Below are 16,773 nucleotides of genomic sequence, written 5' to 3'. Positions count from 1 at the left end.
GAGTCTGCCTTTTGGTTCGACCTCTGAGATTTCTCTCCTGCTTTGTTGTTCTGCTTAGCAGGAGACGTTTTGGCGAATGGTGTTTTCGCCCGAGCCGGTGTTGAGTTTTCTTCAGATTCTTCTTCCTCGTTGCTACTAGAATCTGTATCAAACAGTGATCTAGGTTTTACAACGGACGTCATTTTTTATTGTACTTTGTCTCTCAACTTTTGTTGCTCAGCCTCGAGCCATGCCATGATGTCTAGCGGCATAGCTGTTTTTGAACGCCCTTTTGTTTGCTTTTTATCTGTCATTGTAGGGTGAACGGTGGAGGCGTTAGGGAGACCTCCGTCCGTATTTTCTACGTCCAGGTTTTCGATGTTTCCTTCTAGGTTGGTTTTTTAACCAACCTCCTTCGGTGTAGTCTTGCCACTCATCTGAGCCAAGAACGGAGTGAGTTACTGTTCTAGCTATATGCACGGATGGCGCCAATGAAGAAACACAAATCCACCCCTCAAGGTCTAACACGTTAGTCCGAGGGTAATGGTTAAGTATTCTACACGATGGGTTATAAAACCTTCTTGGCGCAGACAAGTGTATCCTACAAAATAGAACACCGTGAGCTCGTTATGAGGAATGGGGGGGATTCTCTCGTAATCACCCTCCGGCGTGAGAATCAGTATTTGATAATACGAGAGGGTATAATTTGATAGTGATAGTGAGAGTGAGTATATGCTTTACCATTTGGAGGTTTACTAGTATTTATAGCCGGAGGAGAGAGAGTGTGACCAACCACGTTGTCAGGTTCTCCACCAATAATATTCCCCACTCGTGCGGTCGTGGTGGTTGGTGGAAGTTGGTGGGCATCATGGCCTTTTGACAAGGATTTGATTGTACTGTTTGTACCATCCTTTATGTGTTGTACAATCCCCATTGGTTTGGTGTTTATCCCTATGTGGGTTACCATCTTTTTGTCCCATGCTGGTGGGACCTTTGCATTACCATTCCCGAGGTGTCAGGAAAAGCTATATTGGACTCCACTCTTCGCGCCATGCACTACGCCTTGCGTTAGTGGCTTCCTGGCGCCTAGTGTTCCGCCCGGCGTATGCAATTAGTGTCATACTTAGCCAAATGGTGGGTTTCATACCCTACCTCTACAGTTCGGCTTTGTACTACTAACAACGAATACACTTACCCAAGTAAGTTGGATTTTATGCCAACGAGCACGGGTCCACATTTATTATCTATACTATATATAATGCATGAGTGAAGGACCTCTTAATTTTAAGAGGTACAATCACTATTGCTTAAAGTATAATCACTAATGCAACTAATTTTGAAAATCTAGGGGTATGTCTTTGCTTACTATGATCATGTACGGTTAAAGTTTTAACAATTTAGTTTGAAACATACTTACAATTATGGTCCTTAAACTTAAGGGTAAGTTTTGTTAACTTATTAAATAGTTACATATTAACCCCCTTATTCTAAACCAACAACCCCACGAAGTTTTAACGACCATAATTTTTTTACATGTTAATATTTTTTTAAAAAAAATTACACCATAAAAAAGAGCATTTTATTCTCTTTAATTTGAGTATGATATTACTATACTTTTTAAAATTTTAAAAATAACATGTTACGTGACATGCAATTAAGGCCGCAACGGGTCTGGTGGGCTTGGGTCATGTTTCAGATCGAGTTACCCGTTCACTGACGAATGGTTACACGTCCGACGCCGCATTACATGCATACTATAGTCAATCTACGTGCATACTATAGTGAGGTAACCGCTTATGCGTTCGATGTCGTGTTTGAGCGTGTACCTCGCTGCATCGCGCGGACACCAAGCTAGTTTATTATTTTACACAAACCATATGTGAATTGCATGATTTTCAATATTATATATATAACAAACTTATGTTTATGCACCAACTATTTATAGTTGACCTTTTTATCTTTCTACATACCACATGTACATGTGTTGATGCTATTTCAAGATTGAAGATCATTAGTTGGACTATAGGTTATTAATCGAAAAATGATATTAATGTGGTTGCTTTTGTTTATTTTGTCATGTTGAACAATGTGTAATGTGTCACTTATGGAATTGATATTAGTAAATATTATCATTATAGTGTCATTATGTGATGAACAATCTAAGTTACGCTTCGATGTATAATCCGTCATCGGTCGGGGTATGACATGTATAGCTCAATGATCAGGTAATTCTTACACAGTTTTGTATCGTTATGCTGGCGGATTTTCTCTATCATGATAGGCTACCACAGGCTGCACACTGTGGTGGATCGAGCTTAACCGTATGCATGTATGAATTTGTAAATCATTCTGTTACATGTTCAATGGGATTAACATTCTGATCTATTAGCATCAGTTACATCTCAATTAGTTCACGCATCACGTCTATCGACTAGCTCTGGGCTCGTAATAGCGTTTTCACGGACCCCACCATCACATCATACACGTACATTGTTTGGAGGGCTAAGAGAAAAAGAAGAAGGAATAATAAAGTTAAAGTGGCTTGTGAAATTGTGAAAGTTCGTAAAATTTCAAAAAGACGAAAATTTGTTTACATGTTTCAAGTGTAACAGTTCAAGTCACACTTCTAAGATATGCAAAAGGTAATGTGAATCAAATGCTTGATAAATTTAATATGATAGTATTTGATAGCTTTTATGGCTTGTTATTGCAAACTATTTTATTTTTGTCTTTTTACCGTGTTTATCTCATGTTGTCTAATTAGTTCAGTGCATGTTGTAGAAAACATTCCAACTTATGTTACATACTCCATTCGGAGTTCCATGAAAGTTATTTTTCATAATGCCTTCCGATTTCATTTAAATTTATGCTACATACTCTCTTCTAGTTTCATTCTAGTTTGATCTCAATTTAAACGTCAAACTTTTCAACACACCATTCTTTAAGGTAGTGTTTGATATGCAGGAATAAGAGGTAGAATGAAATGGATCAGTGTGAAGGAACGAAGAAAAGATGTTTGGTTGGTCAATGGAATAGAATCACTCATTACCTAGTCCATTGCATTCCCCCTAAAACACCCTAAACCCTATATCACCTCCACCACTCGCCACCAACATCGCCAACCACCTTCACCCGTCTCCATTGGCACCGCCACCACCACCGCTCACTACCAATTTATTTTATTCCTTTATCCTTTTTCCGCTACCGAACAACATAAAGTAATGATTCATTTCATTCCCACATGGAAACCAAACACCTCAATGGAATGATAATGATCAATTCCATTCTTTTGTTCATTCCATTACCTCAAACCAAACATGTCCTAAGTATCACATAACACGGATTACAATAACATCCAGTTTAGAGCTCTGTTGATTGCAAATCATAAACCATAAACCATAACAATTTAAACTATTAACAATGCTAATGTTAAGAGCATGAATATCAAATTGTTATGACTTTTAGCTTCAAGTTACACATATAAGATCTTCTTGCCAATAGTATGACTATGATCTTAACAACATGAACGTACAAGGGTGAATCCAACTAACTAAGAAATTGATAATTGAAGCCTCGTAAAAGGGATTCCAATCTTCAGTTTAGGTCGGCAAGAAATTTGAAGTTCTTACTAGTTTTCCAAATTAGTAGCAAGAGCAACTTGCCTTCCATAATAACATATCTTCATTTAGCTCCGGTAAAGAAGAATAACAACGAAAACATTCAATTGATGTAAGAGAGAAGAGTGAAAGACATTGAAGAAATCAGAAATGACTTGAAAAGGTCAAAAATACCCTCATTTGACAAACATATGACATAACGATTCGTGTAATTAAGTCCATTGTTATAGAAACATGATGTCACCCTTGCATTTTTTATTGTATGCATCTCTTTTGTCAAGTCAGCCACTCCATCTTTTCAAACAAACTTAAAGAGGACAAATGAGCATATACAACGTTTAAGAGGTAATAAAAGATGTCATATGAACATATACATGGTCTTATTAGACCCAACTTTAGGGGAGTAGACTCAAGTTAGGACTTTATGTCTCTACTTGGATATGACCTCCATATCAAACAAACGTTAGACAGAAAGCATATTAAATAACGAAAATGACTCTTAATTTATTTATTTGAAAAAAAAGATATATTCATGATTAGTTATTTTAGTTTGTAACAATAAAATTCTCGTTTTATTTTAGACCTTAGAAAACAAAAATGTTGGGCCGACCGGTTCAAAATTTTTAAATTAATCAAAGGATAGATTTAAAAAAGTTTTTATACACACACACAACAAAACAAACGTTCAAAAGCCACAACGGCGAGCGGCAATAATAAGAATAATAATAAGAAGAATTAGGGTTTCTGTCAACCCAAGCAAACCCTAATCCCCAAATCATCAATATGGGCAAATCGGCGAGAAAGAAGCCACGGCTGCCGAAATCCGAACAAGACGACAAAGCCAACCCTACGCCGATCATTCTGAACACCGATGACGAAGCCGATGATGACCTAAGCTTGAAAATCGTTCAAAAAGCATTGCTTAGAGCCTGCGGCAATGAACCCTCTGGCTCAGAAGTCAAGAAAAAGAGAAAGAAATTGAAAGTTAATGCGGTAATAATAATAATAAATTGGATTTAAAGTTTGAATCTTTTTATTTGGTGGTAATAATAATAATAATAATAATAATAAATTGTTTCGGAATCCGGGTTATTTGTTTCCTATCAGGTGGTTCAAAATCAGGGGTTTTTTGGTACTCAAGCCCTGAATTGGTTTAGTTTAAAAAATTCTTGAATGTTGTGTTTTAAATGTTAATAATAATATCAACTGAACAAGGATGGATGTGGTGGTGTTTCTAAGTCTATAGCTTTATGTGTTGTTATAGGTTGAAGAAGAAGATGTGAAGGAAAAGGAGGATGTTGATGCACCAGTAGATGCTGCTGATACAACAATGGAGACTGACACAGCAGAGAAATCTGATAATATTGTTCTGCGAAAGCTTCTTGTGAGTAGAAACAAGCTGTTATGCTTTACACATCTATGTCACCTTTTTGTTGTATCTTAACAAGTTATTATCTTCAGAGGGGACCGAGATATTTTGATCCTCCAGATAACAATTGGGGAAATTGCTATAATTGTGGTGAAGCTGGTCATTCAGCTGCAAATTGTACCTCTGCAAAACGCAAGAAACCGTGTTTTGTTTGTGGGAGTCTGGAGCACAATGTGAAGCAGTGTAACAAGGTTAGGACTAGTAAAGTTTTACTTTTATTTAATGTCCTTTTCATACACATGTCACACGCGTAAGGGTAAACATGGGTTTCTTTGGATTGATTATGGGTCAAACTGAGTCTGTTAACCAGTGAATCTGCTCTTAGATTCTATAATGGGATGGTTAATAGTTGTGTTTGGGCATTGTTTACTTCAAGCTCGTTTAGGTTATATATTATCTAAAATTTATCTAAAAACAATATAACAAATTTTTTCAACGTTTATGATATTTTATTAAAGCTAAACAGTATAAAGGTTTTTTTATCTAAATTTGGATTTATGGGTTGTTCATAGCCTTACAAAGTTTCAAATTATCAGTTTATTTTTCTAGTTGAATTTTTTAAAACTCAATAATAGCTGTTAGTTTTACTTTTCGGCAGGGGAAAGATTGCTTTATCTGCAAGAAAAGTGGTCACCGTGCGAAAGATTGTCCCGAAAAATCCAATTTTGTACCCCAACGTGCTAAAATTTGTTTGAAATGTGGTGATTCCGGGCATGAAATGTGGTCATGCAAGGGAAAATATTCTCCAGATGACCTGAAGGTGAGTAAATAATACAGTTATGCTGTATGCTGAGTTTCATATATGGACATACGTTTTTTACATTTTTATGTTTTTCTACAGGAAATACAATGTTATGTTTGCAAGTGTTTTGGGCATCTTTGTTGTGTAAACTATGCCGGTGAAGGTCCAAAAGAGGTTTCTTGTTACAGATGTGGTCAGTTGGGCCATTCTGGCTGGGTAATTTCTTTAAACTACATTATGAATTTGACCAATTCGCTTTGATTGATAATATATAGTTACATATTGCGTGTTTTATTTAACAGGAATGTGCAAGAGTGCATGCAGAAACAACCAGTAATGGAACTCCAAGTTCTTGCTACAAGTGTGGTCAGGATGGTCATGTGGCACATAAATGCAAGACTTCTGCTAAGGTAACATGTTTTTGTTTGCTATAGGTTGTGTCGGGTTGACCTTAAATATGTCTTTCTTGGTGTTTTTGAACTTTTCATGCATGAATGTAACAGCAAATGATCACAAAGTTATATTATTTCAACAATATTCTAGTTTAATTAATGCATTAAAACCAATTTGATCATGAGTTAGGATTTTTAATGCATTAAAACACTGTTTTGGAGATCTTCAACCCATTTGATTTTTAGCCGACCTTTTTGCATAACTTATATGGGCTAGGGGTGTAAACGAGCCGGGCCCGGGCTCAGCTTGTTTAATTTAAGTGGGGCTTAGCTAATGAATAGTTTTTTTGAGGGTCTCAAACTTGGCTCATGTATTATATATTATGTATTTGTGTGTATATATATATATATATATATATTATACACACACACACACACACACTTATTTATTTTTATATAAATCATAGTTTATTGTATCTAATAATTTTTATTAGAGATGAACAGTTGTGCCAAGTACCGGTACCGACCATTGAAGCCGGTATTTGTCCTTCATGTTTCCGGTACATACTATTCGGTTTTGTTATTTTCAATAGTACTGGTAGCGACTGATCCCCAACCGATAAAATTGGTACGATTAATAATGTTTATCACTATTTTATATATAATATTAATTCTTATGTATATGTATGTATATAATTTATTAAATACAAATATATAAATAATACTTGTTTAAGCTCGTGAGCTTAGTCAAGCTTGATGTGAAGCTTGAGAGCGAACTTGTTTAAGCTCGGCTCATACCAAGCTTTTAGCGATCCAATCTCGAGTAGTTCATGAGGGTCTTGGCTCGTCAGCACACTTAGGTTGAATTTGTCATCTCGTTTAATTTTCATTTTTATAACAAGGTTCTAAGTGGTTTGCTTCTTTGATTTAATAGAAGGAAAAGAAGAAAAGCGGATCACGGAGTGTTATAAAGAACCACTCAAAGGGTAAACATGGAAGCCATTTAGGAGTTCGAACTGTGCCCAACTCCCGGAAAAGAAATAAACCACAGTATGCTGAACCAAGTTCATCTCAACCTAAACCAAGGGGTAGAGGCGGTTGGATAACCGAAGACCCTGGTGACTACAACCATAACCATAACCATAACCATAACCATAACCATAACCACCAGAGCCATAGCCATGGTTGGGGATCTCCAAAGACCCCGGCTAGGTATAAATCTAATGATAGATTTCATGATAGCGGTTACAAATCTTCTAATGATAGATATCATGGCGGCGGTGGTGGTTATAATTCAGGTTATAATAATCATAATCATAATAATAGCAGTAATGGAAGGTATCATCATCATTATGACATTCCAGGTGGTTCTAATGGGTATCAACAGAGGTATTCTGCATCAAGATTTGGAAACTCGAGTAATTATGGAAAACGAGATTACAGTTGGGACTATTAGTCTCGGTGCTATTAATTGACCCAAGCAGGTTTGGTTTATGAAGATTGTGAAGTATTAGTTTTCTGCTCTAGAATCTTAAAAGATTATAGGTTGGTATACTATATGTCTTGCCTGATCTGATTGTTTGTTTATCTTTACCAAAACATTGTTAGTTCTGTAGTTTTATTAAAAAAAAAAGAGTTTGTTGAAGGGGTGATTTTCTCTCTTCTATATTTTTGTTTTGTATTTTTGGGAAAATAAAATAGTTCAATGTGTTCGGATGTTGATGAAATTTATTGTCATTAAGCTTTTGCATGTGTCTTGGTTCTCACTTTTATTTTATAATTATTTTCATACATATGTTTGATAGAAACATTAAAACAAAAATTCTAGTGATGGATTGGTATGTCCATATTGTAGTTTTGGCTCTTTTGAGAATTGCATTGTTTAATTTCTCAATATGGACTGTTATCTTGTTTTTTTTTAAACACAAGGTAACATGTGAAAATTGGTTACTAATTAAGGATAAGCCCGGTAGACTACCAAACCTGTACCAGTAGCGATCCTGAAAATCACCAAAAATGGGTACCGGTACCGAAAGTGCCTGGTGCGATATGGTGTTCTAAGGTAAATTAACCCAAAATCTCGGTACAGTACCGAACTGGTAAAGCAATCAACCCAGAATCCTGGTACTAAAAGCATTGATCCTGAAAAGATATGGTGTTCTAAGGTAAATTAACCCAAAATCTCGGTACCGTATCGAACTGGTAAAGCAATCAACCCAGAATCCTGGTACTAAAAGCATTGATCCTGGAAACTAAGACTGAACGTAGTGGGGCGATAAGTGGCGAGAAGGAGGTGGAACAACCCCCCCCCCCCCTGGCGATATTTGGGCGAAAGGGGCGGGGGGCTATTTGTCGCCTGAAAGGTTTGAAGAATATTAATATTTTATTAATGTTATATATATATATATATTATATTACTATTGTAGCACCTACACCATTACACCCCAAAAACAAATTCTCACCTCTTGCTGACTGGGCGCCACATGGCGCAAAACGCCCCAATTTGTAGCCTCTCAATTACGCATAGCCTAAGTGGGTACTGAATTTTTCTTTTAAAATTAAATCAACCCAAAATCCCGGTACGTCTGAACCGGTAAAGTAAATCAACCCAAAATCCCGGTACGTCTGAACCGGTAAAGTAAATCAACCCAAAATCCCGGTACTAAAAGAAAATATTCGGTACTGGTATCCCTATTACTGGTAATGGTGAGTTGAGAATGGTCTATTTATTATTATTATTATTATTATTAAAGGGAAGTGCAGCAAATGGCAGGATTGTTATTAGGAGCAAAAACTGTGATGTTTAATAGGATGACTTGTTTTACAATCAAAGTAATGACCCATTTGATCAAACACACACACTGTCTTCTGAAATTGTAGACTAATAATGCCTACAAAAACAGGAATTAGAAATTTTGTCTGTTTACCAATCAACCAAATGGACCAAGTTAGGTAATAACTTTATCAAGGGGCATGAGAAATTAACCCTTCAGGAGGAAACAAATAAGAGTATTTTTAATAATCAAGTTTTCTCTTCTTTTTATTTAATTTTATCATATATGTATTTGACATGAAATTTGTATTTTTTAACTTTTAATTTTAAATATTTAAAACAACTTTGTCGTATAATTAATAAAATTTAAAACTAATGCCATTCTTTTGATACATTTGTATTTGTATTTCAGGTTAAGCACGTTTGTCGTGTTCAGATTCTACCTTCTAAATGTTAAACATAAGTCGCATTCATGTTAACCAGTAAATAAACGTGTCAAGCACAGTTTCACGTCACGTTATTGTGTTTATATTCTACCCATGAATACGACCAGATGAACGCAACCCGTTTAGCAATTAGCGCCCTATGCGTGAAAGAAAAGAAACATGATAAAAAACATACGACCACCTGACAACGGTTGATCATATGATTGTGTAAATCTTTATGTAAACTAACATTTTCTTGTCGTCCACCTTGTAAAAAGAAAATGATGACCATATTACAAGTATCAATATGACACAACAATATCAGTTTTACAAAAGCAAAACACATACACAATGGCACATAAACCCGGGTTCAATTCAAATTCGGTATTCATTATCACAGTTACACATTATTCGATATTCTTCAAACATGTAACGAAATTATATCCAAATCTCTTTTAACATCAACAAAGGTGCAGTTAAAGATGAACTGTTGAAAATAAAAGAAAAACATCCAACACCATCGAATTACAAGGTTCACCACATAGTCATCTTATAACCCAAACTTAAATGACGAAAGCTGCCTTTAACGGTTTCTGCAGATTTCAGAAATATCATCCCATTTACCTGTAGACCCATGAAACGCTGAAATGTGTTTGCTGGAATCGATGCAAAAGTCCTCACCAAGAAGGGCACGAATGGGGTCACTCAGCACATAACGATCATAGTTACTGTTACTATGGCTTGTGTTTGAACCCGAACCAAACAAGTTCAAGCCCATTAGAGTATCCGGCCATGAGGAGTTTATGCGGTTGTCAGATTGCTTAGCACCAGATTCCTCTGCTTCCATTTTAACTAATCAAAAAGAAATTTCGTCACAAAAATAAAACACTAATTAGATCCCATTTCCGACCTGACCCGCTTACTTAAGATTTATGAATTTGGGTCATCTATAACAGGTCAAAAAAATAAGCTGAAAAGGAAAGCCAACGTGACCTAGTCGAGTTCGGCTCACTAACAGCTCGAATCGAGCCGATCTTAAATAAGCTCGTACCTAAACCTAAAAATAAGCTTGTTTAATAAACGAGCCCAAGCTTCACATATCAAGGTTGAGCTAGTTTGTGAGCCAAAACAAGCCTATTATACATATAATATTCACTATTGTATACATAATTATGATAAAAATAACTAAATTATATACATTATGTTATATATTATAACTGTAATTAATAATATTAGAAGTAATAATTATAAATGTATATAAATAGTTGATAAATAATAAACGAGCCGAGCCGAGTTCAAGCTTAAATAAACTACTCATGAGCCCTAGTTATAATCTCTATCCGGTCAAAAGGATAAGCCAAAAAGAAAAGCCCGAATTGTAATTTTTGTGCATAAAAGTTTCTAAATCATTTCATTCAAAAATTAGATTAATACTGTTTACAACAAATGGGAAACAAGCATTTCGGGCCAAACGAACCCAACCTGCCATGTTTTGACTTGTTACCAAACCGCTCAATTCACCTCTATTGTTTGGTTGCTGAAAGTTAAGCCACTAGCAAAACCCTAGTTTTTAAAATTAGATAAAACATAACAATTATTAAAAAAAAAATAAAAAGATGGTTGCTACCTGAAACAGCTTCAACAGATTGATGTTCATCCAAAGAGCTTCCACTAAGATGAGGAGTATACTCACTAAATACCGAAGCAGCAGAATGGCCCAAAGGTGACATTGGGTCCCACTCGTCATCCCGTTGCGATGAGCTGTCAGGGGTACCGCCACGTGGCACACTCGCGGCATTCGAATCATTATTATTATCACAACCGCTCTTGGACATTTTCAGATTTTGGGATTGTAACAGCACTGCTTCCAACAACCCACTATCCCTGTCTGACTTTGCTCGACTTTGACCAACCAAAGTTGACTGGTCAACCATAGTATCCACAGATTCAAGGGAAGGTAACGGGGAAGAAGGTGCAATGTTACATCTACCCATTTGGGTAGAATCTTGGAGTGAAGGGAGCTCCATCTTCTGGGCCCACAAATCGGGCCCACAAGAAGAAGTGTTGCCATTAAAATAGGCATGGCTGCCTGATGGTATTGGTATATCACCACCATTCATGTGTTGACTATATGATTGGTCAACTGTGGGGAAATACTCACTGGGCCCACCATCAAAGGCCAGATAAGAATCGGGTCGCCTGACCCGTTTCAGCATTGGGAATAGAAAATTATTATTGTTACAGGTGGTGGGTCCCATCTCATGGAGCAGGTTACTTTCAGAAACATTAAGGAAATTGGGTCCAGGTAAATCGAGAATGCTTGGACCGTACAAGTCATGATCTAATTCCAAATGTTTGAACTCAAAATCTGGAAGTTGGAACACGTTACTTGGTAGGATTTCAGCATGTGATGCATCAAATGTGACCATGTTTTGGGTTTGGCTGTTGTTGTTTAGTGTTTGTAAACAGATGTCGGGAGGGTAAATTGGTAATCCGGCACGTTGTCGCCTTTTGGTTCTTGTGTTCCAGAAGTTCTTGATTTCATTGTCGGTACGCCCCGGTAACTGAAAAGTAAAAGTTACTGTCGTTTTAGTAAGTAAAAAAGTAAAATGTGTATTTTCAAACCCATTAAAACTGATCAAAACATGTTTCATTTTTTATTTCTATAAACCAACAATTTACTAATTAATGGAAGTAAAAAATGCACCATCGTATCAAAATAAAATGGATATGGATAAATCTAATTGTTTAAAAATTAATATATATTCCTTGGTTTAAAAAATCGTGAGGCGTTATGTGCAACCAATTAAACTTTATTTACAACCAAAAGTTGCATACTATCGTCGACCTATTTCTTAAGTAAACCCTTCGTAATTTCTTCATCCATACATGTAAACCTCAAACAGACCCTAATTTTGACCAATTTTGACCCCAAAGGCCCGAACTACACGAGGCACACCTCTTTTAACCAAGATATAACCCAGTAATAATAAACTATTATATTTGGTTATAGCATATATAAACTCATACAAAACCGTATTACGGATATTTAAACAAGTAAACTAGAAATTATAAACAAAGACTATTGAACTCTATTTATTAAAAAAAATGAAACAAGCACAATTTCCTCAGCAAAGAACTAAAAACTAAAGAGATACTCTTTGAAAAAGTCTAAGTCAATAAACAACACAACCTCAAATGTTCAAAAAGAAACCACATACAACAGAACATCATCAATTTCAAAAGTCTGCATGTATATAAGAACTCAAGAAAAATGATGTCAGCAGTGAAGCTTGCACAAGTTCCCCTTGCACTTGAAAAAATTATTACTAACTTCAAAAGTGACCTCTATATTCCCTTGACTTAACAGTTCTGCCATCCAGAACTCTGACCCAGCAATACAGAGGGTAAAATGCATAATATGCAATCAGTTTTGATTTTATTGCCATTCGTAGCTAGCAACCTACTTCTTTATGCAAAACAACAATTTACTTCTGAAATCTTTCATTTATAGCAATTAATAAGTAAAACCTTGTTAACTGACAAATATATGTACTGACGCGACGTGCAACCCCAGCATGGATGTTTCATTTCACTTTTCTAATATCCAAGAAATCCTTGATTTCTTCAAATAATATTGCCCCATTTTTTTGAATGAATCAAAAACAGAAATATAAATGAATTCAAAAATATATGTGCTAAGCATGTGTAAATGGGGTGTACATGAAACTTCTGTCAATACAGGGGTTAAATTTGTAAAGTTGAAAACTTTGAAATCGTTGATTTCTTGAAATAATTTAGCCCCAGGTTTCAAATGAACCAAAAACAAGATTCATATAAAAACACATACCTAAAATTCTAGTCTGATTTGTTTCTGAGTTGATTGATCGATTTATCTTGGGTTTTAAGCAGTCTTAACTCTTAACGCCAATATATTTCGTTTTTAAAAAGTTGGCTTGGCCTATTTTTAAGAACCCCAGACTAATATTAATGGATTAATCAAACGGTAATATAAATTAATGAAAGCAATTGTTTAAAAGTAAATTGATTGACAAAAATTAATTTATTTAGAGTAATTAAAATAAGCTGTAGGTCAGCAACAGGTAAAACATGATCAGTTTTTCTTCTTTTTACATAGCATCCGCAAGTTTCTGAATATACAATTTGCCAATTGAAGCAGCCGAATTAAATAAAAAAAAAACTGACCAGTCACCGGTTAAATAGGTTGCTATGAATGGGAATAAAACAAAAGTATGTTGCTAAAATATGCATATTGACCTAAACACATCCAACTTGACCCCATTTTTAACAAAATAATTAACTAGTTAGTTTTCAGACATTTGAATTTATTTTAAATACACATTGAAAGTAAAAAGGTGTATCTACATAATTCACCCCCCACCCCACACACACACACAACCTTCTCAAGACTCCAGCAGAGTTTAACAGATGTATTTTCTGAAAGGCTGCACCAAAAAGTAATAACTACGGGATATGTTGAACACAATAACTCACAAAATAACATCTGAACTAAAGGGGCCACTTGTAAGAGTATGGTTATTTGATTGTGGTAGTTGTCAAATGAGAATAATAATTCTAAAACGCAAAATCATTACTATTTGCTTCCATGTAACAGTATGATTATCAGATTATGACAAGTGAGAAGTTTAATCATCTTGCTAGTTCTACCTATCAGATTTTCTCATGTGCATGTTTACATGTAATGTAGTAGGGTCGCAAGCATCTAAAATAAAATGTACTTGTTAGATCTCCTTTGATTATTTACTTTCATTTGCAGTAATGTAGTAGGTCTTAAGCATCTAAAATGAAATGATCCCACTATAAGTTGGGCATCCTAATAACTTTCTAACACAATAAAATAGATAGATATATCAGGAAGCATGCGATTCCGTGTGGGCAGAGCATTTACATTTCTAACTCAACATCGACAAAATACATGTAGAAAAGCAATCAACTATTATACTTATAAATTAACTATAGACAACATTTTCTACTATTTAATCAAACACCCAATAATAAAATATGCATGCAGTTATAAATATACAATGCATGAATCCTATTTGTAAGATTTTTTATCTCTACATACAACTAAAGAAGCTCTATGTGCAGCCCAAGAAACAAAATTTTAGAATCAAAACACCAATTGCTTTTCTTCTTTATACAGCAATCCATAATATTCACTAATCATTTCCCACGTTCTAAAAAACTGAAATCATATTATAACCAGATAACAAAAGAGTAAAAGAAAACTAAGTAGCATCAGGTTTCAACACAACAAAATAAGGTTGGAATGTAGTCATAAAGTCGGCATTTTCTGATTTAGCTTATTAGGAATTTATATTTTGTGACAAGAAACTGAAATACCTTTTTTGTTTTACTGATCAAATACGTCTATTTATATTATACTATATATAAGTGATTTGGTAAAGTTAACAGCATTTTCGACTACCGAACCTAAATGAGCCGAAATATTACCAAACCAAAATGATCCATAACTGGATGGTTAAACCTCTTTCTCAGATTAGTTCAACGATTTTGTTAACAGCCCTACTTAGCAAGATGAATGTGTGCATAACAAAAATACTATTATACTCCAATATGCGTGTGAGTGTGTGTATATGTGTGTGTGCACACGCATGTGTGTTATATACACACACATTTGTCATGAAACGAATTCAAAAGTATCCAAGGATTGAGCTTCTGTTTCCACTGAACAGTTATGTAGAAAGTGACTACAATAAGGACATTTAAATTTTTTATTATGCAAACAAATAAATTATTTCAAAAGAGCTTTTTGCCCCAAGAAGTTGCTTGGATCTACACCTAACAGAAACTTTTAGAACCATTAACATATGAAAAACTTGGTATAGAAAATGGAAAACGTGAACTTGAACATACACACACAGAGACATACATACATATTCATACGCATGAACACAAATTTACACCCAATTTGCAGTCATGATTAATATGTAACTACCACACCTGAGAAATTCAATTTATTTAAAGAAACAGCAAAGTGAAACAACTTGTACACAAACCATAATGCAAATGTGAAACAAGTAGAATTAGAAAACTCATAAAGCAAAACAGGCATGTATGACGTACCTCGACAGCCATGCGGGCCCACTTATTACCCATCTTAGCATGAAGTTCAATGATTCGGCGCTCCTCCTCGGGCGTAAACGCACCTTTTTTGAGATCAGGTCTTAAGTGATTGGCCCAGCGTAACCGACAACTTTTACCACAACGGTAAAGCCCAGAATGCTTCTGAACAGCATTCCAGTTTCCTTCCCCATGTTTGTTCACGTACTCCACCAGAATTGCGTCTTCAGCAGACGTCCATGGACCTTTCTTGAGCGTTCCGCTATTGACCATGCTTCTTTCAGCGGTAACTTCATCAATCCCTGGTGAATTGATGCAGTCCCTGGACATCGTTATGTCCTCGCTTTCACTCGTCATGTTGCTCATCTTCAAAACATATAATAAACAAAACTGTTATCAGTAATGATTTCATAGTTAATTAAACAAGAGATGAAAGTGAAATAATGATGAGGAATTTAAGTAACATATTAATTATGAGATGAGATTGGGATTGAGGTATGAAAAATGAAAGTTAAATAAAGCAGAGTATAAACCCTAGGCAAGGAAGGGTATTATTATTATTATTATTATTATTATTATTATTATTATTATTATTATTATTATTATTATTATTATTATTATTATTATTATTATTATATAAAATTACAAAGAGAGAGAGATGGTTGAATTTACCTCCTCCTCCTCCTAGGCAAGGGTGATTTGTTGAAGAATCATAATATCATGAGATGCAGCAGCAAACACAGAATCAGAACTCAACAACAGTAACAGGAGTAGCGCAAATTCCGACGAGAAATTCGGAACAGCCTGCTGGTGATGGTGAAATTGAAGCTCAACCTAGATCTACCTACAATTCAATTCAATTACAAATGATGAATTGACGATGAATGTGAATTGATTCAATTGAATTGATCGAAGGTGATGGTGGTGAACCACTGAACCCTAGCCGTGATCAGTAAGGAAGAAGAGAAAAGAACCAATCATAGAATAGAATACAATTAATCTATAATACATACATGCATTGTGGGGGGGGGGGGATTATTATTATTATTATTATTTAAAGAGAGAGAAAGAGAAAGACAGAGGCGTAAAGGTATGTATGAGAGAGAGAGATGAAGGAGGAGGAGTGAGTAATGTATATTATAATACCTACCAGCTTTGCTTTTATTTCATTAGTCTCAGGTTGCTTCCTTCCTTGCTTTCTATTACACATTTTTTTTAAACCTTCATTTGTTTTACTCTTTGCTTCCTACTTTTTTTTTATTCATTCTTTTATTACTTTATTTATTTATT

At 35.1% G+C, this 16,773-nt stretch overlaps 2 protein-coding genes across 2 annotated transcripts; one reads left to right on the top strand and one right to left on the bottom strand.

Annotated features, from left to right (window-relative positions):
* Window positions 1–4,379: 4,379 nt before the first annotated feature.
* On the top strand, window positions 4,380–7,629 carry LOC143576604 (uncharacterized). The gene is made up of 7 exons (XM_077060657.1): window positions 4,380–4,553; window positions 4,861–4,980; window positions 5,058–5,216; window positions 5,624–5,785; window positions 5,867–5,983; window positions 6,070–6,177; window positions 7,094–7,629. The coding sequence occupies exons 1-7, from the start codon at window positions 4,380–4,382 to the stop codon at window positions 7,613–7,615; spliced, it is 1,362 nt and encodes a 453-aa protein (XP_076916772.1). The 3' UTR covers window positions 7,616–7,629.
* Window positions 7,630–9,803: 2,174 nt separating this feature from the next.
* On the bottom strand, window positions 9,804–15,878 carry LOC143576608 (transcription factor GAMYB-like). The gene is made up of 3 exons (XM_077060661.1): window positions 15,487–15,878; window positions 10,985–11,921; window positions 9,804–10,209 (listed from the first exon to the last, which is right to left on the bottom strand). The coding sequence occupies exons 1-3, from the start codon at window positions 15,847–15,849 to the stop codon at window positions 9,941–9,943; spliced, it is 1,569 nt and encodes a 522-aa protein (XP_076916776.1). The 5' UTR covers window positions 15,850–15,878; the 3' UTR covers window positions 9,804–9,940.
* Window positions 15,879–16,773: the final 895 nt, after the last annotated feature.

Source organism: Bidens hawaiensis, unplaced genomic scaffold, assembly GCF_021521415.1.
Source record: "Bidens hawaiensis isolate Kalapana, Puna unplaced genomic scaffold, B.hawaiensis_p1.1 tig00028245_1, whole genome shotgun sequence".
NCBI classification, from domain to species: Eukaryota; Viridiplantae; Streptophyta; class Magnoliopsida; order Asterales; family Asteraceae; genus Bidens; species Bidens hawaiensis.
Note: the sequence above shows the minus strand (reverse complement) of the source record. Positions and strands in the feature narration are given on the sequence as shown.

What these genes read in the sequence shown, in the direction of transcription:
- LOC143576608 (XM_077060661.1), bottom strand. Translation starts at nt 15,849, where the DNA reads ATGAGCAACATGACGAGTGAAAGCGAGGACATAACGATGTCCAGGGAC. An exon ending in GGGCCCGCATGGCTGTCGAG is followed by an intron (nt 11,922 to 15,486) that starts GTACGTCATACA and finishes TTTACTTTTCAG; the next exon opens with TTACCGGGGCGTACCGACAA. An exon ending in ATCTGTTGAAGCTGTTTCAG is followed by an intron (nt 10,210 to 10,984) that starts GTAGCAACCATC and finishes CTTTTTGATTAG; the next exon opens with TTAAAATGGAAGCAGAGGAA.
- LOC143576604 (XM_077060657.1), top strand. Translation starts at nt 4,380, where the DNA reads ATGGGCAAATCGGCGAGAAAGAAGCCACGGCTGCCGAAATCCGAACAA. An exon ending in ATTCTCCAGATGACCTGAAG is followed by an intron (nt 5,786 to 5,866) that starts GTGAGTAAATAA and finishes GTTTTTCTACAG; the next exon opens with GAAATACAATGTTATGTTTG. An exon ending in AATGCAAGACTTCTGCTAAG is followed by an intron (nt 6,178 to 7,093) that starts GTAACATGTTTT and finishes TTGATTTAATAG; the next exon opens with AAGGAAAAGAAGAAAAGCGG.